This window comes from Phyllostomus discolor, chromosome 13 (assembly GCF_004126475.2).
Source record: "Phyllostomus discolor isolate MPI-MPIP mPhyDis1 chromosome 13, mPhyDis1.pri.v3, whole genome shotgun sequence".
NCBI classification, from domain to species: Eukaryota; Metazoa; Chordata; class Mammalia; order Chiroptera; family Phyllostomidae; genus Phyllostomus; species Phyllostomus discolor.
The window spans coordinates 27836519-27861277 of NC_040915.2; the positions used below are offsets into that span (position 1 = coordinate 27836519).

The following is a 24759-nucleotide window of genomic DNA, read 5'->3' on the forward strand; positions in this document are numbered from 1 at the left end:
TGAGGCTGCTCTCGTATTTCAAAGCATCAAAAATTTCAACCTTCCTGACTCTTTAAGTGGTACTTGAAGTGAGGGATAAGCACGTAAGATTTGCTATACTAGTGTACCTTTACAAACGTTTAAACCATTCAGTTTTCTTCTCCTTTTCCTTCCCACCCTCTGAGATCAGCCAGTGAGGGATAAGCTCCATCACACAGGCGTGGCACTCCATCAGCCAGAACCAGAACAGGACTCCCTACCTTCCTGTTCCTTTCACTCAAGGGGACACTGGAGCTCACGTTTCCCACTCCGCTAAAGCGGGGCTTGCTGCCCCTCTGCCAAGGAGGCCGGCTGCTAACGGCCTGTGGCTGTGAGTCAGTCCCAGCTACTAGTGTCTGGCTTGCTGAAAAACATGGCCCAGTCGGGCGGGAACCCATCAGGCATGGGGCTCCTAAGCAATCCAGAATCACAACACGTGTGCAGGGAAACAACCCACAGGCGGATCGGGACACTTTGTCCCAGCTGTGAGGTGCTGGGCCTGAAGTTCCTGTAACCTCCCTGTCCCTCTGTGGGGCCCTGTGCCGGACTAACGGGGTGATCAGACACCCCACCTGAACTCACCAGGCAGCCACCTGTGTGTGCAGGTGCTCTCCAACGCCCCGCACACAGAAAGCCCCAAGTGTAACGTCTTCAGGCACGCTGGAGACAGCAGTCCTCGGGGAGGCCAGGGAACGGGGGGCGCTGAGGGGGCTGTGTACGTCTGAGAGGACAGAGGCTGCGGTGGGCTCCCTCCGACACCGGGTCTCGAATACCCAAGACTGTTCTGTAGGGAGACTTTGATGGCCCCCAGAGTAGGATGTCCTGTTTGCAGCTTTTACCTGGAAGGAAAGGCCTGATGATTTCCTACGGCTGTGTGGCATTTTGACTGGATTCTGCCGCTGGCAGAGTTGGCACCAGAGGCTGGATTTACAGCCTCCGCTCATCTACAGCAGCTTTTCCAGGCCACCACTTCCCCAGGCGGTAAAGCAGCTGCGTTGACATGTGTGAGGACCACCCCACCACTGTCCCCTGTGAGCTGGCTTTGTGTCCACTGAGGCCCTGGTCGGGCTCTTCTGGTCAGTGACACCTCAGGACCCCTCTACCTCGTCCCATGGGACATGGTGCCTTCTTCAGAGCACAGGCTTCTGCTGGAGACTCGGGATCCACAGGAGGTAGGGCCTGAGCTTCAGAGAGAATTCAGAAATGTGAGATGATCCAAGATTTCCCTCAAGGGGGATAGCAAAATCCCCGTCTCCCGTGTTTTGGGTCTTGGCTAAGTAGGAACCGAAGGGCTTGTTGAGTGAGACCCCTCTTTTCCACACCCCATTTTGGCCTGTGCTGCCTGCACATGATTCTTCCGTGGGGAAGGTCACCACCAGAACTGAGATAAGAGCCCGTGTCTCTGCCTTAGACTAACGCAGTTATTCGCATAGAAGTATCCTCCTCTTGATACATCACCGACTCACCTTCCCTCCTTTACGTCAAAAGCTTCTACTTCTGTGCCTCGCAGGGCAATGAGGAAGGAGCTAACCCCCAAAGCATTCTTAACTCTTGCGGTCAATGCCCTAGTCACTTCCTTCCTCTGGCACAGTATTCTTGAACCTTCTTTCATCCCAGATTCGTCACCTTACTGAAATCCAAGCAAAGGAGTTGTTAGGCCATGAAATTTCGTAAGCAGAGATTGAGCAGGACCCTCATCAGTAGAGAAGTATGCTTAAACACTATGCTCTATTCAAAGCACTAAGGGAAGCGTCATCACTGAAGAGGAGAAACGACCTCAGATATAAAAGCAGCAGAACAGTCCCTGCCCGCAGTGCGCATTTGCGGTGACAGCCCCGCCTCGCCCAGGGAGGCGCTGGTGCAGTCCACGGGTGACTCCAGGGCAGGAATCCGAGTCTCCTTACCTGAAGAGGGCACCAGAAAGACCGTAAGTGTGTCCAAGGGTTTGATCCCTCGTTCCCTGTATCATGGAGGAGTCGTGTCTATACACACACTGGCACACGTCTGGGACACCATCAGCTACTGAGGGCTGAGAGGGAGTCTCATCTGGGCCTAAAGACAAGGAGCTCTGGCTCGTCTACCTCCCTGGTCCTCTCTGCCTCCCTTATCAACAGTGGGAAACCTGAGGAAGAAATACTGCCGGAGCCAGATTCCAGTGGCCTCCTTTTTCCACTCATTCATATAGGCTGAAACGGGAGGCTGATCGTTAAAGACTCCACGTGCACTCTGGAACAGCAGGCAGACTTCCAAAGGATTGCTTTACACAAATGGGGGCAGCAGGGGGCACCACCACTGACTGACCCAAGTCTTTGGATCAGTGATAAAAAGCCTCAGCTGTCTTGGGAGGTTTTAAGAGGCTAATTTTTTCCTAGCAACTGAGTATTTCTGGTCAAATACTTGCCCCGCCCCCTTTCATATGCTGGGCTTTTAAAGAAGCAACCATTTGTAAGATGGGACTCCTTAACATTCAAACAAAAACCCCCACCAGTAGACGCTCGTTTACACCCTGAAGAGAGCGTGCTGTTTCGGTGAGAAAGCAGTCCTGTTTGTGCACAGGGTCTCGTGACCCAGCCTCCCGCCAGCCTTAGTGACTAAGGACCTACAGGTTCTGCGAAGGAAGCAATGCCACTTAAAATCCAACCACTGGTTGTCCTTTGGAGAGCTGTTTTAAGTTAAAAAAAATAATAACCTTTAAAACCTAACTCCTAAAACGTAAACAGTCTTTAGGTAACTAAATTTTAAAAAATATCAAGACTTTATTGGATAAATGTTACACCACATTCTTTAACATTTATGTCTCAGCATACTTTATAGATGAGAAACGATTTTTGTCATTCAAGTCTACAAAATGAAATAGGCTTCTGAAATTTGAAATACAGACAAAGGTAGCACGAAGCAAAGCTTAAATATTAAGCAACTAAAGCAATGAAAGTGAAATAGCAACATGGTATATCTAGATTTTAAATACCACTAAGTTTCATTTTTAAAAAAATGAAAATCTGGTTTATAACAAAACACCCTTGAGAATTTGTCATGAGAAAAATTAGGTATTTAAAACCTGATCTCAATTCTTTTGCCTTTATCTTACTCCTTGGTCACTCCCATCACTTGGAACAAATAACTAGAAAGCCTAACTGAAACTCCTGACCGACAGTCACCCTGACTGGGGCGTCTGGTGAGAAGGGAACCTGAAGGTGCCGGGGGGTAGCGCAGCCGGGGGAGGGGATGGCCAGGCCTGCACCCCTGAGCCGAGCCGTGGGGGACGGCACCCTCGGCCCCCCGGAAGGACGCGCACGCCTCCGACCCCCTGCTGGTGGAGTTCCTCCCCCGGCTTCCTCACAGGTGTGCTTGCTGACTTCGTGATAAATGCTTTCCCAAAAAGACAATTTTAGAAAGCCACCAAAACTTTTAATTACTTACAGTGTAATTAGGATTTGCATTAAACTCACAGAAGCAAGACTGCCTACCTTTTCCTCTTGATTTGTAAAACAAATCGTTGGTCAGGTCTATTGCATGTTCTGAAACTCCCACCCAGACCTGTTACTGAGCCTGAGTGCGGAGCCAAATGATTCCCAACGTGTCCGGTGAGTATGGAAAGTTTGAACATTTGAGCCCAATGCTCAGTTATCTATTACGTAGCTTCAAATGATTTGTTTTTTGGCATTTTCCCCCTTTTTTGTATTAAGTAATATGGATTATTTTTCTGGTTTAAAAAATAAATCAAGTATTGCCACTAAAAAACTTGTTTTATTATTATTAAAAGTACGGCACCATCAAATATAAAATGCCTTAAAAATGTAGTACTAACAGGTCAATCTGGTTTCTTATTGTTTTCTCCACTCAATAAAAAAATTTTTTTTAAATATGTAGTTTCCAAAGATAAAAACATCACAGTCTCCATACTGACATGCCCCGTTGCTGGAAAGCCCGCCGCTGGCCGCACAGGCCCGCTCCTGCTGCCGAGGCCCCGGCTGGGCCCCCCGCACCTGTAAGGGTTTCCTGCACTGAGATGGAAGGAGGGCTCTCTGGAGAGAGGGCCACCTCAGAACTCAGAGTTGTCACCATTTCTGATCTGGATAAAATTAGTAATGGTAGGAAAAATAAAAGCCTTTCCAGCTCAGTAGATTTAAAAACTAGCTCTCAGAGTATACCTTTTCACTCCAAGATCAACACTAGCCAATCTACTTTGACTCAGAATTTAAAAGTACGTAATTATGAAAATGTGCACAAAATGTTAAAATACTGGTGTCAAATAAATACATCTTAATATGTTCTAACAAGCAAACATATATTCAAGGTAATACAGCCCTGCTTTATCGAACAAAGAAAAGATCCAAATTGTCAGGGTGAGGGGCCATCCTTTCAGTACCAAGTCAAACCGTCCCTGCTGTCTCCTCCACTGGGCACCCTGAGGGGAGCACGGGCGTCCCAGGCAAGCCGTTCGGAAACGCCTTTGCTCCGATCTGAGCTGAGGAACGCAAACCTCGGAGAAAGCACAGGGTTTTAGTTTGGAAGAGAATTCCACATCTCTGCCATCATCCTGTGCCTTTCAGGCCTGTCCGAACTATTCTGAGAAGAACTTCATAATCAAAACAAAACAGTCAGTGATTCTTCACGCATAAAATTCAAATGAGTTCTTTTCGTATTTCACATCACTTTTCTCATCTCATGCATAATTTATTGCAATAGTTTATATTTTAGAAAATATTCCCCTAATACCTTTTCTTCGGTTTAACATAGCACAATTTGCAGGTGCCCCTGGAGAGACTGTGGGTTTCGACCACTGCCTGAACATTTCACTTCTTAGTGCAGCTGTAAGAGTCAGTCCCCGTTTCACTCCGTGCTGGTGCTCTGTCTGGTGTCCTCCGTGTCGCTGCGGGACAGGTCTGTGAGCCCGGCGGCCTGCTAATGTCTCTGTGCTGCAACAGAGGAAAAGGAAGTTAAGCACAAGTAATTCTATGAGAAAAGTGATGCCCTTGTTTAAATTAAGTCCTGTATAGATTGTGGGATAACACCTGATTTCTTTTAAATCAGTTAAACTTTATGACTTTTTTTTTTAAACCACTTACTGCCAACTCTAAACCAGCAGAAGCAATAATTTTTTTCTGAAGTATATCTGGACAAATTTCAATACAAAATTGTCATCTTCACATAATCAATCTGTACTTGAACATTTCTAATGAAGGGAATTTCAGCTTCGTTCTTTCTACTACCATTTCATAGTCACAAGACTAAGCTTTGGGCGTCAGCTTAGCTGCTGTGGACTGCTAGGAAGTTCCAGCAGCCTTCCTTCAGCACAGGCTACACAGGCAGACTTAAAAAGCAAATTTACATACAAAACCTGGCTACATAATAAAAATCGGCTGCAGGTCACACTGCACATGTGCAAAGAGCAAAAAAGAGGAGGGTGGGAGTTGCCTCCCCCGAGGAAGACACAGCGAGCGCGTCACGAGCCCCGTTTTGCCGCTGGAAGACAACTGCACGCCGGTTGGGCTGAGCACAGCCTGCCTTGCCGAATAAGCCAACATCAGCAGAGGCACTCTGAAACGGACCTCCTACAGAAAGGACTCTGAAAGGACAAGGCTTATGAAAATTACTGCCAAATGGCATAAATGAGTGCCTACTGTTCTGACCTCCCTTTATTACCAAAAAGTAGCAAGAACCCCATTGAAACCCTCTACAATCCCTGGGAACCCAAGGATCAGTAAGTATTTGAATACCGAAAAGAGGTGGTCCAATAAAGAGAACAACAGTGAGGGGGTTTTTTGGTCAGATGTATTTTTAAACCAAAGATAGGGCATTTTCAGTGGAGTAACAAACAAAACAAATACAGAATGCAAAACAGAAAAAAAAAAAAAAAAGCCATCCCAACCTTCCCAGTATCCGCAATAGGCATCTTTCCTTTACCGGAACTCTTTCTGAGTTTACTTCCAACTGCTCACGTGCCTCATTCACTTGCTGGATCGGGGCCTATAAATACATTTCACGTGGTATTCTATCGCATTCCTTCTCAGGCAATGAAAATCAATTCTAGCCATAATGCAGCACATCAGAGTGGAAGGGGGGTGTCGTCTTGGCTTCTGAAGGACCAGAATGATTAACACTTTCAAAATCTGACATTCAGCTAAGAAAGTTCTTCTTTTCTAAAGCTATTAGACTAAAATTTAGACTCAGAACTTTGGTAATAAATATCTCACTTTATAAACTGAAGGAGAAAAATAGCAACTAGTCAGTCCCATGTACGTTTCCATTTCCTTCTATTTATGGCTGTCAATATCTAGCTTCAATCTGAGAGAGGCCTACTCAAGTTGGCAGGAAAGTCAAGGATTGAAACATCGTACTACTCATATGAGAGGTGCAGAAAACTGAAAAGACACTATTCCCTCGAGAGATCATTGTGAGGGGAGCTGCCAGCCCTATACGGTTAAGAATCCAAAATATCCCAGCCTCAACCTCTGATCCAAAATGTGCCCTTCTGACCCAGGTTGCAAATTACAGCTCGGATGCAATGATCCGGCCCAATTACAGCTCTTCACTAGCTGCAAACACCAGAGGGTTAAATAGCCTTGATTCGGGGAAGCAAAAAAAATCACAAGTTCAAAAGCAGCACAACAGAATCCCTAAACCTTTCCACTTGTAAAAGAGCCCAAAATAAGCCTTTTAGGCACTACGCAAGGTTTTCATAAATGTGCTTAAATAGATTACAGCCACATTCCCACACTCTTTTGCCACCCTGAGTTTTATAAATGACAATGGTTTTGAGGTTAATCACTAAGAATATATATGCTTATATATATTCTTATATATCATTAAGAAGAAATGACTATTAAGAAGAAGTTAAAGTAATGGATACAAAAGTGACAAAGGCTGAGGTAGTGAAAAGGTAAAGAAATCCACCATTTGACCATCCAGGGAGGCTCAGTTGCTATCTGACATAATTCTACAACTTGACACCCAATTTGTTCCACCATAGGAGTCTCGGAGGAGGCTGGCTCTGCCTCTCTAGTACAGCAGTACTAGCAAATGAAAAGTTATTTTCACTCATTAAAACGATCACCTAATGACGAGCACGCAGCTACCAATGGACTCTAAGGAAAAAGAACGAATGGATTCGTTCACAGCTAGCCTCATCTACTTGGGGAGTGACCAAGTGATGACATGGTGCCCTCTTCACTCTGTGGCAGGGCTTAACACAGACAGACCTGCCCGTTTCACTGTTAACTTCAATGCTCCCAGTCTGAATCCACAGTGGTCTGTCAGACACTGTAAGGGAGCAGCAGGATTCGTCACTGTCTGATGTAATAGCTGCCATTTGTTGAGACCTATGGTAGAAAAAACCAAGTTAACAAAAGTGGAGAAGTCATTTGAGTTCTTTTTAATCCATTTTACAAAAAAAAAATGTAAAAAGACCAAAATTCAGCTGAATTTTCATAATGAATTTATTCTACATAACTTGCTGGCTTCACAAAATGTGAAGCTTTGGCTCTAAACTAAGGGAAACAGACTTGAGGTGTATGCACCAGCCTTGGCCAGGAGAGGGCACTCTCCGGCCCAAGTCAGTTCAGCAGCAGAACACCTTCAGCCACAGCCAAGATGCTGCCCTCACATTTAATGTTGCTGACAAAAAGAATTCTTACGAACCTAACACTAGCCTCCTTCTGGAGTAGCCCTGATCTTAGTACTCAACAAGGGGTGAAGTCACCCCTTCCCTATCGCATTACAACATTAATGAGACCCTGTTTTGCAGAATCACCGAAATGTGCCTGAATCCCTTTCTCCTCTGAAGCCGATGCCCATCTCCACATAGTATTCAGGGCCCGGAGTTACTGCATGAGTTAACACCTGCTTGAAATAAGCTTGAGAAGATAAGCTTTCTCACCTAAGCTTTCAGAACCAAGACTTCATACACTAAGCATAATTCAAATGAAAGATTGCTATTTTAAGATTGTTTAATGTACTGTATTTGCTAGTCTGCTTCACTCCGTACTTTAAATATAAATTTAAAAAGTCATCTATCACATCGCTATAGTAACCCTGGGGTCGCCGAATTAGATAATGTTTGGTCCTTATAATGTTTAAAATGCTAAGTTAGAAGCAGTAGTATATGATCAACTCTTTTAAAAAGGCTTTTCTGACATTGAACAGGAGCAACTATATACACCTGGTCAATAAACATAATTTCAAATTTTAACTGAGAGCAATTTCCTTAAATGAGGCTTAACAATGAAGTTATTTACTCTTTTGTTCATGGGAAAACTTAACTATACCACAGTAATGGAACAGCAATCACACCAAGAAGAAAAGGAATCTGAATGTATAAGAGTTTACCTTTTGAACCTCTCCCTCCATAAGTAAAACCTGTTAGGTCTCAAAGATCATTCTCTAGGATCTCCTCTGCAATTCTAGGCAAGAGAGTCGAGAAGCTGCAACAAAGAATGACCAACGTTCCCTGGGCATTTCTCCCCAGACCCCAGAGCTTGGTTCATGAGCCTTTTGTGCCAATGTTGAAGATGAAGTTGGGGTCTCAGGGTTTTTCTTTAGAAACTGACCACACCTACAAGATCCATTAGAAAAAGCCAGAGAGCCCCTATGGTGATACAGTACATGAAGGGAAACCCTCATTAAAGCAATTTCACTGGAATTTCTCATTTTGCCCATTAAGACAAAGGTGACACGTAACAGTGGCAACTAACTATTCCTGGGAGGCAGCAGAGATAGGAAAGGACAACTCAGAACAGGGTAAGGAAACAATCTCCCGTTCAGAGCACATGAAAGAAGGAAGCAGAGGAGGTCACACTCTTAGAGCACAGCCCAGGATGGACAACTAAAGAATTAAGATTATATACATGTGCCTGTTAGCTTGCTGAACACTCAACATAAGTGTTCTCTTAATACAATACAGTACGATGTAACATGAGCAAGCAGAAAAAAGCATAAACAGTAGCTCATTTTATAACAGACATTCTGGTTTCTAGCCTTGGTCCTATTTTCCTAACCAGTTATTTTTCCAGGGTTTTAAACACACCGAGCCTGGTACTACCGAGCCTGGTTCTTCCCAGCATACCAGCAGTCACACCAAGATGTGGCGCTCCAAGCCAGGTTCCCTGCCAGAAGCTAAACTGTGGAGGAAAATCACAGGTTTGTCGTCAACAGCATCTGAGAAACGAGTGAAAATGACCACCCTCTGGAAAATGCGGCCACGACGCACACAGATCAAGGCCTTGGAATGTGAAGTATTTCCCTCCTAGAAGGGGGAAACAATCTCCTACTCAATCATACCAATAGCAGCAAAAAGTAAAATGTCCAAGTTAATGTCCACTTTTCACCATTCAGCAAAATACCATCACAACAGTACAACACCAGGGTCCCAGGGGAACACACCAACCACGCAAATCAGCGAGTTTACACTGACAGCTGTTAAGGGTGGCATTGTGGTTCGAACAGCTTTGGAAAGCTCCCTCAAGAGGACCTCTGCTCCACCGAAGCCGGCAGCTCAGACACTCCTCACGTCTCTGCAGGGATGTGCGCTGTGCCGGGATTCCGAAATGGCAACTGGTCTTAGCACATGAGCGTCGCAACAGCAGCCACTCTCCCTCAGGAGTGGACTATCATTTCTATGTCAGGCCACACGATTTCTATGGCGAGTCCAATACTCGCCATAGAAATCGGCGAGTATTGGACTCCTGGAATTTATGTGATCCATAAATGAATGGGGCAAGCGCTGAAATGTTAATGCACTTCTCCCTTCACCATAATTCCCGCGACCTCCAACCCAGCTACTCTCCACAAATGCCTGCTGGAAATAATTCATACCTACTTATAGGTATTTATGGATGATCATCCTATGGTTATTGTAATTTCCATATAATGTTAACATGTTTTTCACTTGCACTGAGTATGTTGCAGGATATTATGAAAAGCTACCTGAATGAAATTTCAATGCTGTGCACAGAAAGTGGTGGCTGTGGTAATGATAGCAAATATTTATCTTGTACTGAACACTTTATTGCTTTAAATATTTAAATGAGTAATTACCTTATGAGGAAATAATACTATTATTTTCCCTATTTCACAGATAAGGACATTGAGTAATCAATCTAATGTCACACAGCTTTGAAGTGGCAGACCCCTTTGCATCTAGGAAATCCAGCCCAAGAGCCTGTACTTGCAACTGTGTGTCTGAAAAGCAGAAAACAACCTGGCTCAGTGCAAGCCGGACCTGGCTCAGGGCAAGCCCGGTGTGGAGCACTCTGGTGCACAAACGTCAGTGCGTGCTCCACCTCACCCGCGTCACTGGCAGGTTATAAACTCAAAACCATTCACTTCTACCTTTTCCACTCAATAGGAAGGACCCTCGAATTTCTACAGAACATTCTCTCCAAGAAACAAGTTATTTTGTATTTTATGGGGGGGAGAGGCAGGAGTGCAGTATTATTCCTTCTAGGCTTTTTCAACAGCTTTTAGATGAATCTTTGTGTTGAAAAGAACTGAGACACAGAGGATTACACAAAATTATCTTAAATATTTTTAAAAGACCTCACTAAAACTTGATATACAATATAATTACAAATTTTTTAGTTTGTGTGAAACAGAAAAAAGTGTGATAAAAGCCTAGCACTTCAGCTATGAAGTATCTGGTTTTCCTTCTAATACTGAGTCTAGGGTAGAAAAGAATTTGAAGTTTTAAATCATGATTTCTGGTTAAGACTCAGATATCTAAGGCAATAAAAGAAGATCATCTGTCGCATTCTTATTATACAAGGAAAAATTTTTAAAAATCTCAACTCATGTTTAAACCAAGTTTTAAGACTGAGTATTTTTAAGTGGGCCTGTCTTCAACAGCGGAGCTCTAAGAAGGTATTTTACAAGTGTCCAACAGAAGAAGGCCCATACACAAGTCAGACATGTACTGCGAACATCTCCCTTATTCCGTTGGAAAATGAGAACCTGACTCACAAATTCAGTATTTTGATAAATCCTGACGATTGAGTCTACAGTTTCTTTTCCTTTATACCTCCCCACAACCAATCTTTAATTTGTGCCAAAAGATGGGAATCTATAAGAAAAAACTCAAGTTTGGTGATTTTTTTTCAGATTAATTAGATGCATTAAAATTTGATTTAGCCCTGGCTGGTGTAGCTCAGTGGACTGAGTGCAGGCTGTGAACCAAAGGGTCACCAGTTCAATTCCCAGTCAGGGTACATGCCTGGATTGTGGGCCAGGTCCCCAGGGGAGGCCACATGAGAGGCAACGACACACTGCTTCTCTCCCTCCCTTCCCCTTTCTCTAAAAATAAAAAATCTTTAAAAAATTTTTGATTCAATTCATCCCAAGATGGATTTAAAGACACAGTATAAAAATGCATTATTTCCTACCACAGTGTGATAGATGATCTTAAAATTGTATTTTAATAGTTATCTATGTGTCAAGAAACATGTTTTCCATTAGTTGTACAGACATAAAAAATGGAAAGTATAAACACAAATTTGAAAATACGGGGAAAATATGATACTATGTAAATAAGTTTTGCATCTAATTTAATTAACTTTGTAACAAATAACTTAAATGGTTTCCATATTCATAAATTTATCCAAAATATTTTTTTCATCACTGAGAGGGAATGGTTTTGACCTAAAAACTTACTCTTTAGAGTATTTAATGGGTAAATGCAGCCATGCTAACCCACCGAGAATCTCACCAAGAGGCAGCTCCAGTGCTGAAAGTGGGAACGGCGTGAGCACTGTGCAGGGCTGCAGGTTGGGTTGGAAGGGATTCTGGAGGCCAGGCGGCCAGTGGCACGTTCCCATCAGTGCTGACCAAGGAAAACACTCCTGTGACTTCATTTCCAAACACCTTCTAGAACAGCATCCCAAATTGAAAAGATTTCTATCAAAAAACAAATTACAAGCCCTGGCCTGGTAGCTCAAATTGATTAGAACACCGTCCTGATTTGCCAAGGTTGCAGGTTCAATCCCCAGTCAGGGCACCTACAAGAACCACCGATGAATGCACAAACAAGTGAAACAAGTCCATGTTTGCCTCTCTCCCCCTCCCCCTCTAAAAACAAATTTAAAAATTTTTAATTACAGATGGTGATGATGGTTATGCAATGTGAGTGCACTCAATGCCATAGAACTGTACACTTTAAGTAGTGGGTAAAATAGTCAATTTGAGCTTCGATACATTTAACGACATAAAATACAAAAAAATTACAGTGCTCTATTGATGTGATGAAGAAAGAATTTCCATCTAAAATCTCAAGGAAAGGAAAAAAATCCTTGAGTCCATAAATGTTAAGTGTCTTACCTGAGTGAAAAATTTTCAACGAGTTGAACTATTTCTCTTCTTAGTGTCAACTATCTGTGATAAGACACTGTGACATCTTGGAAAACTAAAAGTATATAGACCATGTGAATCACTACAACCTTAAACTTCCTATTCTTTCATTCAAAATAGCATATCAGAATATTAATTGCTAAAACTTTCACTTTTTAATTCTATTCACTTTGCTGAATATAGTAAGTGTACATACACTATATATACAGAATATGAAGGGCCTATTAACCAAGTCAGAACTAAGCATAAGTAACTAATGCAGCTTAGCCGTTCTCTTTCCTCCTGCCAACTGGCATGGCACCAACCAGCCTCCTGTTCCATTTCTAAATTCCCTGTGTCAGGCACTTCAACAGCAGCCATAATATAACCCCCAAGCAAACCCTAAACTTGCCCCAACTTTAAGATATTCACTGTCCCTGCCAATCACCTATTGGAGGGCATCACCTGACCCGAATCAAAACACCCTGAATCAATGACATTTGGACACCTACCAGTCTCTTCCCTGCTTTGACTACTTAACAAAAGTGAACCAATGCAGCACAAACCATAGAAAAGCCCACAGTTTAAGAGGAAAGCTAATTTTTTATCCAAATTGTATTTTCCAAATCCCAATTCAGCTATATCAAGGATATCTACGAAGGAAAAGTAAAGATGTAGCTTTCCTTCTACAAAACCATGTTAAGTAAACCTGCTCAAAGAGGGATAGCAACACAGTATTTTACAAATTAGAAATACACTAATGTACAGTTGACTTTACAATTCCTTATTTTTTTCGGGCAGTCTTATATTCCTATTGCACTCAGCACTAATATAAAATAACTGTTTATAGATTTTTCTGATCAAAACCACATCAGACCCTGGCTGGGTGGTTCAGCTATACCAGGAGGATGCACTGCGTTCAATACCAATGTGGGCAAGTGCGGAAGGCTGCCATTGATGTTCTTCTCATATCCTTCCTCTCTAAAATCAACACATCTTCCATTAAGGATTAAAAAAAGAAAAAACACCTCAAGACACACTATCAGGCAGTGCAAATGGACTTCCCACTGCATATTTTAAGTGTCTGCATATTTTAGGTTCCACATCTATGAGTTGAATGGATCCTTCTACATGAAGTCAGTTTTCTAGTCTATAAATCCTAGAAAACTAAAAGGGAATAATACAGATTTAATTTCTGAGAATTTCTAGAATTAAATTCAGCTTTGGCTTTGACAGCTCTTCACTTGATTTCTCCCCTTGCTAATCCTTGGTTTTAGCCACTTTTATTAACCCCTGGAGATCTAGACCAAACCTAGTTTTCGCTTTGCAAGGGGAAAATTTACCCATTTGGTTACTTTTATGCAAGTAAATGCCTGTTATCTTTTTAAAGAGAAATGTAAAGAAAAAGGGCTTACAATCACCCACTTCTACTCTAGATCTGCAAATTTATCTAGCTGCTTAAGAAGTTTCTATTTCAACAAGACATTAACATAGAACTATTAGTGTTCAGAAGTTCTTTACAACTTGTCTCACTATTGAAATTTCAAATGAAACATGCCAGACTGCTAGTTTATGAAGGAGGGGCCATTCTGCGTAACTGCAGAGCATGCCATGTGATTATGCTTCCAATCTTTTCCTCAAAGGTATGGACTGAAGTTGAGTGTCATTTGTGTACTCAACCACCATGACTATTTCCTTTCTTCCTCCCTATGGCTTCTGAAACCAGTCAAATTTGGTTTATGTCACAAAAGCACACTTGCCAGAGCACTTGACTTTACTAGCAGTATCACTGTCAAAACCAAGATGTTAACATAAAACTCACCTGGATCATTACAGGAAGCCTAGGAATCACATATTTTAGGTGACTTTTTGCTCTGCCTTGTTTAAATCTTAACCTTAGAATCAAACATTCAAAAATATCTGAACAAGTTCATTAATCTGAAACAGATACTCAGTAAATCTTTTAAGATACTTCCTTAAAACTCCTCAATCATGATGTGAACTTTCAACCTGTCATCAAAGTTTTTTTTTTAATAGTATACTTGTTTCTGTTTGCAGGAAAGAATATGTTCTATTCAAGTGAAACATCTTTTTTTTTTTCAATTGTGTGTTTATTACAATCAAAAAGCATTGACTCAGTTTCCCAGAAGAAATTCTTTTGCATAAATCTTTTGCAGTATATAAATCATAGAAGTCCATAACCTTCAGGAAACTGACAGAAGTCTATTGGTTTTAAATCTCCATTAATCTTTTCATCATTAATTCCATAGTATCTAATGTATTTCAAATTGGATTACTTAGAAAACCACAAAAAAAATTGCTCTTTAAAATTTAGTTACTGAAAGTGTTAACTTGACATATCAAATTTACAAGTTAGACACAAAAAGTGTGAAAGGAACTTAATCTTTGGATAAGCTTGCCTTTCAGAGGCAATCTGATCTGTTTTTCACTAATACAACACTAAAAATGGAAAATCAAATCATAGGAACGCATGGACCATGTAGAAAAATGAGGAGCTAAGGTACCAGCCCCAAAAGCAATGATACTTGAGGCAGAAGACCAAGGAGAAGAGAGACTGTTGTAATTACCCAAATATTAAAAAATGAAGCATGTAATAATGAAATATTAAGGCTAATAATGAAAAAATTAAAACCCATACATTTGAGAAACTGGCAGAAGGGTCTCATATCTATAAGCGTATCAGACCTCTGTGCTACAAAACCTCAGTTTAAGCATATTATCTATGCTCAGATACTATATTCTGTGATAGAGCAAGTAAGAAAGTAAGTTTGGTTTTTCACTTCCTCTACAGTTACAAAGAATAGTTTTCTACCATCTTGAAATTTTTCAAAGCTTTTTGAGAAACACACACAAATAATTTGGATTTAGTTGATTTTATTTACAGCTTGTGTTTTTACATCAGAGCATTACACAATTACATTTTCTCATTTTCTGACCTGCAAACAGATACCTTAAACGGAAATATTTTTTAAATTATCAAATTAGGTACATCCAAAATGCAACAATTACACATATGACAATTAATTCACAAAGTGTAATTCATCAGGACGTATCCTAAGAATTTAGGAACAGCCAGTCAGGAGAAATCTGACCAAATGTAGCAATAAACTATTTACATATCCAAAGACAAACAAACCTATCTGAACTCCCAAACCAGAAGTTTGAAAGTTTTTGTTAAATCCCCACTGAACAAAGGAGAGTGATGATCCAACCCCAGTCAGCCCTGACAGTCTGAATCCCAAACACTGGGCCATTTCCTCAGTGTGCGGCTGAAGAGCAAGCATCTCAGTCTTTCAAACACCTTAGTATCGAGCTCTTGCGCCACTATGCCCAAAGAAAAGCTTAAGTGTTCATTAATTAAAAAACAAGTAGTCATTAAATATCCACACTATTCCCTCCCTGCTCACCAGCCCTTACTGCAATCCCAAATATGCAACCTGTGTCACATAGTGACAGGTTATATTTAAATATAGTATGTATGTATACAAACACACATACACACAGTACTAAGTACAAATGGCAATTAATAGTCCCTGCAAAAATTCATTTTCAGTTGAGGCTATGGCTCCTATGCCTTGGGATGGTTTTAGACTTCAAAACTGAAAAATGCTGCTAAAATCTCACTCTCAAGATAAAATTTGATTGCTTGTCCAGTTTAGCTTCTCAATCTAAAAATGGCTATAAGTTTTTATTTTTTAAAAAGCAGCCAACTGAGTGCAATTTCTCTCTCCAATTTGGCCACACTATTTGAAAGAAGTTATTCCTAACTAGACTAGAAAGTCTGGGGCGCCTTTCAATGGTTCTTGCCTACCTTACTGTCCACGTTCACGTTTCAAATTGTGTCAGCAGAGCCCGTACTTCGGGGGTCAGCTGCTTGGCAGCCTTAGCTGCCTCTGTGATAGCCTTGCGATACAGGCCCTTTCTCTTCTTATTAAAGCGTGTCTGGAAGTTTTCTAAAAAGGGGGACAGTTGCGAAAGAGCAAGGAAAGAGGTTGTTGGAGACCCGAACCATGAAATACGGGCCTCCTGTCGCACTAAGAGGCCGTTATCTTTCCGGCTCACAGTTATAGTAAGAATACGGGCTGGCCACCAAGGGAAGCCATATATCTTGGCCCAAACAATGTCCCCTACACATATGGTCCTGCCATCTGGTGTGACGCATTTAGAGACGTTTTTGGAAAAGACTTTCATTTTCAAGGAATTACTGAGCTTTTTCTCTTCCTTTGAAGAGGAGGATGTGGAGGAGGTGGAAGGTGCATGCATACTGCCTGGAGGAAAATCAAAGCTTTCAGAAGAACTACACTCAGAGTTGGAGGATTTCAAATCATCTGTGCTATCAATGCTACACACTGAAGCACTGGAAGAGTCAGGTTTCTTTTGATTTAGGGTCATGTAAACAGAGATACTGTTTTTGCTGCCCTTTTTGCCCAGTGTCTGTGGTTCATCCTGCTCACCAGGCACAAGCACTTCCTTTGTGTCCTGAACCTCACTGCCGGCCTCTTCAGGGCCTTCTGAGGGACTCTGATTTTCTGAAGGGGCCTCACCTGCTGAGCGGGTAGAGGTGCAACGGGACTGGGGCTTGGGTGCCAGCTTGCCACTCCGCATTTTCTCAAGTCCCGTCTTCAGAGAAGAGTCATTTTCTTCGTTCCTGTACCTCTGTGGTTTTAAACGAACCCGGGGTGGAAGGGAACCTGAGCTAGGATTCTGGTATCGACGTGTGAAATGGACTTTTGAATGTGCATTTTTGGACGTAGAGGTTTCGCTTTGCTTCTTTTGTGCCTTTTCTTTGGCAATTTTCAACACTTCCCGAGCTTTAGCATGATCCATGTTCTTACTCTGGAGCACTTTTTTAGTACTTAACTGAGCTTTTGATGTATTTGCCTGAGCAGAAACTTTGACTACTCTGCCTCTGCTGTGAGCAATATTCGGAACTTTAACCACAGCATTTCTTTTCTGGCTTTCATTTTGGTTTTTCCCATCTACTTTATGGTCAGTTTTCAGTTTTTTGTTCACAGTAGTTACACTTTCATTTCTCCGTTTTTTATCTTCATATTTAGAAGAGTCACTTGCACTACTACCTTTTCTAATTTCCTTTTTTTCCGCAACAACACTGTTTTTACACTTGTCACACAGGACTTGCCTTGGTCGTAGTTTAATAGCATTCATTATTGAAGTAGGTTCTTCCCTGTACATTTTTCTTTTGGGTCGTTTAATTTTCCGAGGAGGTGGCTGAGGTATTGACTGGTTATATGTGTCCCTGATAAACAAAGGGGGAGGATAAGGTGCTCCTTCATGGAAGAGAGGTGGTGGTTTAGAAGTCCACAAGCTTTCGGCCAAGCTCGGCTCGGGCAGTGGGACAGGAGAGGGGTCGTCGGGAACAGCACCATTCACTTCGCACTTGACTTCTGTCCCTTCTGGGAATGTATTACTTTGCAGCTGCATGGCTTCAGGCTTATCCTTATACTCCCTTTTGGGAAATACTGTCACGGGGATCCCATGGGGCCCAAACCTTTGAAAGAAATGGAAGAGAAAAGGATTAAGTTAATGGCTATAATACAATTTCTTAAACAATACCTAATATTTATTTGCATGACCTTTTCTGAAAATTATTTCATATTAAACAACAAATACAAAAACCTATTAACTAACTACCTCCCCTCCAAAACCCCAAAGCCCTCCATACTTCATTGGTCCCACATTTTAGGTTAAAATAGATATACTCAAACGGTTGCTCTACGCAATGCCAGAATAGCTGGACTTACTTAGAATAGACTTTTCCAGTATTGAATCAGAAAGGACACCAGACCCCTTAATATTAAACATCTGACATTACATTCACTGAACTATACACAGCATGTCCAATACATGCAATTATAAATTTGCAACATACACATCTTCCTCTGATTACAATGGCTTTCAAAAAAGCTTCACAAAATAAATTCACCCTTAGCTACCCCCAAAATACTGAATCGGTAAAACCCCATCTCTATTTTATTAATCACTAAAGTTTCAAAAAGTTGCCCCTTTATTCTTGCATCTGAACTCTTAAGCCATTCATCCACACCAACCCCCATAAAAATACTAGAAACTCCGATACTCAAAAGCTGTACCTCAAAAGCAGACAGATATAGAGCTGTGGGTTTCTAACTTTTTAAAATCGTATCACACATTAAGAAATGACAGCGTGTAGCCCTGACTGCTGTGGCTCACTGAGTTGGTCATCATGCAGGAAGCCCAAGGGTTGCCAGTTTGATTCCCAGTCAGGGCACATGCCTGGGTTATAGGCCAGGTCCCCAGTTGGGGTCACACAGAGGCAGCCAATTAATATTTCTCTTGCACATCAATGTTCCCCCTCCTTCCTTCTTCCTCCTTTCCCCTCTCAAAACAAAGGAAAGGAAGGGAAGGGGGGGGAGGGAAGTTTATCCTTGTATTGTAATTTAATTATTGTATTTTCCATATGAACATACAGTTAATTAGTAAGTTATAATACAAGAATAAACCATGTTTCAAGTACTCAAAACTGTGAATCTACTTCTGCCCCAACCTGTATTTTCACATCACAACCCAATAAAAACGTTTATGTCTGTGCACATGCCTGCATCCATCCATACATAAACACACTCTTTGTTTTCATGCTAGTCAGACGCATTAACTCCTTAAGGGTCCAGATTCGGTTTGCAAAGCAATGGCATGCAACACAAATCTTTATACTGTTCTTAGTTTCTCATAAAACAGGGCCAATAACCTTGTTGCTTACGTATAATGAGAAGTAACTGTGGCTTAATCTGCCTGGGCTAAACATCAAGCAACCTTACACTAAACTCACTATACTCAGATTCCTGCACATAAAAATAAGTCACACTAACAACTTCATCATATGCATGTTAACATATTAATTTTAAACACTATGAGCCAAACAGCATTAAACACAATTATTGGACTGGCCAAAAAGTTTCTTCCTTTTTTCCCCATACAATGGCTCTAGTAGTGCTTTCTTTACCTTCATTCGAAGTGATTTTATTAGATTGTGTTATTATCAGCTTGCATTTAAAAAAACCATCAAAATAGGTAAATTTTTGTGCAGCCATTTTAATATTGAAGATAGAAAGAATATGCAACATTTTCAGCATATTATGCTATATTATTTCAAGAAAGGTAAAAATGCAACTGAAACATAAAAAAAAAAACAACAAAAAACTGTGCTGTGTATGGATAAGGTGCTGTGACTGACCAAACATGTCTAAAGTGGTTTGTGAACTTTCTTGGTACTAGTGGCATTTTGGCTAAATAATTCTTTGCTGTGGCCTGCCTTACGTCTTGGAAGATGTTTAGCAGCACCCCTGCCCTCTGCCCACTAGAAGCCAACAGTAGGCTAGCCAACATACTCAAAATACTCACAATTGTTGGCAAAAATGAAAAATGTGTCTTGTCTTTTACAGAAAAAACTACATGAGACTTCTGGCCAACCCAATATACTGCCAACCCTTAAAGGCAGAAGTACTCAGAACTCAAGGATTAACTTCAGGTAGTCAGGCAGAGCCCTGACACTAGATGCAAGTGTTCCGTACGCATACTTTCCCTAAAGGTTCAGAGTATCTGTCGAAAAGAAATCTTGACATTAGGCAACTAATGGCTAGGCTGTGGACACACCTAAAATCGGGCAAGGATACAGGAAGAGCCAACACTACCAGGGCATCTGCATCTAATACATAGTTTTTTTCCTAAAGCATTATTAGCTTGACTACCACAAACCAACAACTTATAGCAAATATTTAGAAACCACAAAGGAAGAGGAAAGCCTTTCTTTTTTTTTAACCTAAGGTGAGGCAATTCGGGGTCTGGCCTAGCCCACAAAGGAAGGACACCCTCCTCACTGTTAGACTTAGCAAAAAGTGGCTTTTTATTCTAGCATAGCAGCTGGTACCTAAATGTTTGCTTCTTGACTACTTAATTGCAAGGCATTTTGAGCATTTAGCCTTTTCTTACATGTAAGTGACTCAACCACCTTTTCAAGATGACAGCACAAAGGAGAGGTGATTCTTGCATTTTATCACAGAAGTTTGTAAAATAATACAACTTAACTGAAGTAAGACCACTGTTGGTATCAACAATAAAAGTAACTCACAAGAAGCCATCATTTTGTCCCCATTATATTTTCATGTATTTCCACAGCTGAAGGAGCAACAAATTTTCTTCCCTTTTTAAGGAATAACTAAACCATAGTCATGTTAATGTCTGACATAGTTTCACAGCCATCTCTTATCAACCTGTATCCTTCAGGTGTTACTAACCCTCTCTAAACTCAGTTTTCTCATGTGTAAAATGGGTTAACATTCTTTCCCACCTTAAGGATTAAGGCCAATAAATGTTGGCCATTTTTCTTGGCTAAAATTTACTTCATTTTAAGTAATTTGAATTTATTTTCAACTAACAATTAACTAGATCTTCCCATATCTTAAATTTATAATCTCAATGTGAGGATAACCCAGCCAGTCATTGAAGTTGTTTATGTCAAATAAGCTGTGGAATCGGATGTGTTTACCCTCATGGGATTAACAAGAACATTAATTCCTCATCTAGGTTTTTTCCCCTTGCCTCTCCCTCCTAGGCAGATAAAATACAAGCATTAAATGTTTTAATAACACAGGGAGGTGCTTAACTGTGTGCAAATAAAAGGAAACAGCACCAAAAGAAAAAGGGAAAAATAAGTACAAACTGGTAATTCTGGGTTGTGGATGACTGGCAAAAGCAGAAAAATAGTTTTAAGTAAGACTCCCTGAAAGGACCAGAAAGATAAAGCACTTCAAGAGGGATCAATATTCTACTCCATCCCAGTAATCATGCCGTCACCCTTACATGGGCAATACCACGGCAATGTTTCAACTGAGGGTGGAGAGGCTGGTTGTGAAATCAATTCCAAGGGTTTCGCAACTATGATTAAAGTAAATTTTGAAAATCAGTGTAAATATATGTAACAAGAATGAATCTGCTTCATATATGTGTATATATATGGATTCACATATAAAATGTATTTGTAACTATGCTCAAAAGTTTAAAAGCTACTAACCTATGCAACTGTAACTTGAATAAGGATACAAAGTAGCAACAAAGCTATGGTGTCTTAAAATCCTCCAATCTAATTTCTCAAGAGCAGTCTTTGGAAATCTGCCACACAATACTCTGGTGTTTGAAAATAGATTCCTAAAACTGCCTCCAACACCAAATGCCAACACTCTCCTAAGATGGAACCCAGGACCTTAATTTTTAGGAAACACTTTTGCTTTAGTTTTTTTCTAAGGTGAAAAAGACATTTATGTCCCATGTGAATGCTCAAAGGGTAACCTCAGCAGAAGATGATTTTAATGGTAGTAGCAAGGTAGAAGGCTGATCAGAATCCCTTGCCTGAGCTTTTTCTGTAAGAACTTTTACAAATATTGCAGGAGTTGAGTAATAAGATGCAAAATATCTCTTTTTTTCCACCCCTTCTTTGTACAGCATGAAAATATTAACATTTTAAAGATTCAGCCCTGGCTGGTGTAGGTCAGTGCATTGAGCATGGGCTGCAAACCAAAGGGTCGCCAGTTCAATTCCCAGTCAGGGCACATGCCTGGGTTGCAGGCCAGGTCCCTAGTGGGGGCCATGTGAGAGGCAACCACACATGATGTTTGTCTTCCTCCTTACCTTCCCCTCTCTCTAAAAATAAAAGAAATTTTGAAAAAAAAAAAAAAAGATTCATTCTACCCCTTATCCATTTTCAGTCTTATTTAACCACTACACAAAAATTCTTAAGGAAAATTATTCAGGTATTATGGCTTAAATAAAAACAGCATGTGGGGCCCTGGCTGGTGTGGCTCACTGGATTGAGCACTGGCCTTCAAACCAAAGGACTGCTGGTTCTATTCCCAGTCAGGGCACATGCCTGGGTTGTGGGCCGGGTCCCCAGTGGGGCACGCAAGAGACAACCACACACTGATGTTTCTCTCCCTCCTTCTCCCTCCCTTCCCCTCTCTCTAAAAATAAATAGATTTTTTTTAAAAAAGACCTCTCTGTATGATCTTTTCCATCTTCCTGTGAACGTATAAAGTGTTTTAAATATAACTATCTTCTCAATCATTTAGAAGTAATAACTGCCAAAATTTGGGGGGAGAATACTTGGGCTTAACAGTTATTTTGTGTCAAGGCAAAAGAAAGTCACTATGAAAAAGAATCCTCAGATTATATAAAGGTGAAATAAATGTAAATGTAGAATATTTAAGCCAAAATTCAAAATGTGACTATTGTAGGAAGTAGGAGAATATTTTCTATTATTTAGGTTCTACTATAGATATATGAATTTTATTGATGATTCTAGCTTTGACTAAACGAAGCCTTTATTGCCCACTGATAAGCTTTACCAAATTATGGTATTTGCTCAAGATTTCTAGCATTACCAATCAATCCTACACCTAAATATGCATCACTTCTTGAAGTGAAGCTCATAACCATCATCCAAATTCCCTTTCCAAAATACCTCAAGTAAAACTAAAAATGTTACCAACTATTCAATTTTTTAAAAAGCCAGACATAGTGATAATTCTTACCTCTTATTTTGAAAATGTTTTTTAACAGCTAATACAGTGTTCATCAGCTGTAAGTTCATAGCAGCCTCAAAACAACTCACCCTGACCCAGGGTTGTTATTTTTTTTTTTTCTTTCCTTCCTGTTTACAACAGTTTAACCGTGCACAACTGATTCTCATTTTCTTTCCTCCAACTCTGCTGCCAAGCTCCAACTGCAGGAGATTCTTTTTAAAATACTATAAACTAAAAATAAAGAAACAAAAACTAAAGCATTACAAACTTTAGGCACACAAACAGGTCCTGGAGAATTCAATGCTTGAAAAAAAGTTGAGGAGGGTCACTGAGACAGGCCTCCGTGCTCTGGGTGGACGGAACTTCTGTCCATTAAACAGAACAGAAGACAAAAAGAAAACTTTCCCTCCCAGAATTCTTTTTCCTTAAAGAACCTACAGTGAGAAAAAATTTATATTCAATTAACCACTTAAAAATATCCAGATTTACTTCATTTCAAGGACGTTTTTAGTAACTACCTTTCCTTAAACCATAAAGGAGGGAAAACTGTGAAGCTTATTTTGGTTCACATTTCATCTGACTGGTTATGTCCAAGCTAACCTCAGCACAAGTGAAATTCAATAGTCAGCCACATGCAATAGAAAATTTTACAAAATAAAAATGTACATCTATGCCTCAAAAAATTAAAAATGTAAATCAGCATACCCATTTCTGGGTATATCCAAAATAACTGAAAACAGGCACAGAGTTCTAGTTTTGCAAGATGAAAAAGTCCTGGGGATGTCTTTCATAACAATGTGAGTGTATCAACATTTACTGAACTGCACACTTAAAAAATGGTTAAGATGATACATTTTATGTGTTTATCACAATTTAAAATTGTTTTAATTGTGTATCTACCTAATGGAGAGGGAAAGAGTTTGGTGAGAAGCAGTATATTTTCATGGTATAAGGAAATTACTACCCGGGCAGGCGTGGCTGATTTGGTCGAATGTTGTCCCACAAGACCTAAGGTTGCCAGTTCAATACCGTCAGAATACATGCCAGGGCTGCAGTCCTGGTCCCTGGTTGGGGCCCAGGCAAGAGGCAACCAACAGATGTTTCTCTCCCTTTCTTTCTCCCTACCTTCACGTCTCTCTAAAATAAATAAAATCTTTTTTTTTAAGGAATTACTAAAGGGAAGTACAAGAATAATAATAGCTGGTGTGACTCAGTGGATTGAGCACAGGCCTGAGAACCCAAAGGTCACCGTTTGATTCCCTGTCAGGGCACACGCCTGGGCTGCAGGCCGGGTCCCCAGTTGGGGGCGTGTGAGAGGCAACCACACATTGATGTTTTTCCCCTCTCTTTCTCCCTACCTTCCCCTCTCTCTAAAAAGTAAACAAATAAAATCCTTAAAAAAAAAAAAAAGAAAGAAAAGGAAATAATAGGAACTACACTGGGGAACAACAATAAGACAAGACTGACCGACCTGAAGGAGAACCCCAGTGAACATCACCAGTGGAGAAAATCATCATTGTGTGCCTGCAGGTGAGGGACCCAGAGAACCCAACACCGACTGAACCTGAACCTCTCATGAGCAAGTATCAGACAATCCTCAACTGAGGCATAGTCCCTATTAAATAAACTCTACTAACTTATTTCTTACTGATTTTAGGAGTGAGGAAAAGAGGGAGGGAGAGAAACATCCATTTGTTGTTCCACTTAGTTATGCACTCCTTGGTTGATTCTTGTATGTGCCGTGGCTGGGTATTGAACCCACAGCTCTGGCATATTGGGTCAATGCTCTAACCAACTGAGCTACTTAGCCAAAGCACACATGCTCTATTTCACA

The 24759-nt window shown here is 40.9% G+C and overlaps 1 protein-coding gene across 6 annotated transcripts in view; it reads right to left on the bottom strand.

Annotated features, from left to right (window-relative positions):
- Window positions 1–2759: 2759 nt before the first annotated feature.
- The window catches only part of PWWP2A (PWWP domain containing 2A), a 34268-nt gene continuing 12268 nt past the window's right edge, over window positions 2760–24759 (bottom strand). For 3 of the 6 annotated variants that reach the window (XM_028527874.2, XM_036014662.1, XM_036014663.1), the window contains exon 3: window positions 15061–17863. In XM_028527874.2, the coding sequence (XP_028383675.1) occupies window positions 16180–17796 (1617 nt within the window). In that variant the 5' untranslated portion in view covers window positions 17797–17863 and the 3' untranslated portion in view covers window positions 15061–16179. Of the gene's footprint in view, window positions 4938–7220; window positions 7341–15060; window positions 17864–24759 lie in introns of those variants that run through there. The other 3 variants (XM_028527873.2, XM_028527871.2, XM_036014664.1) reach the window with 3 other exon arrangements.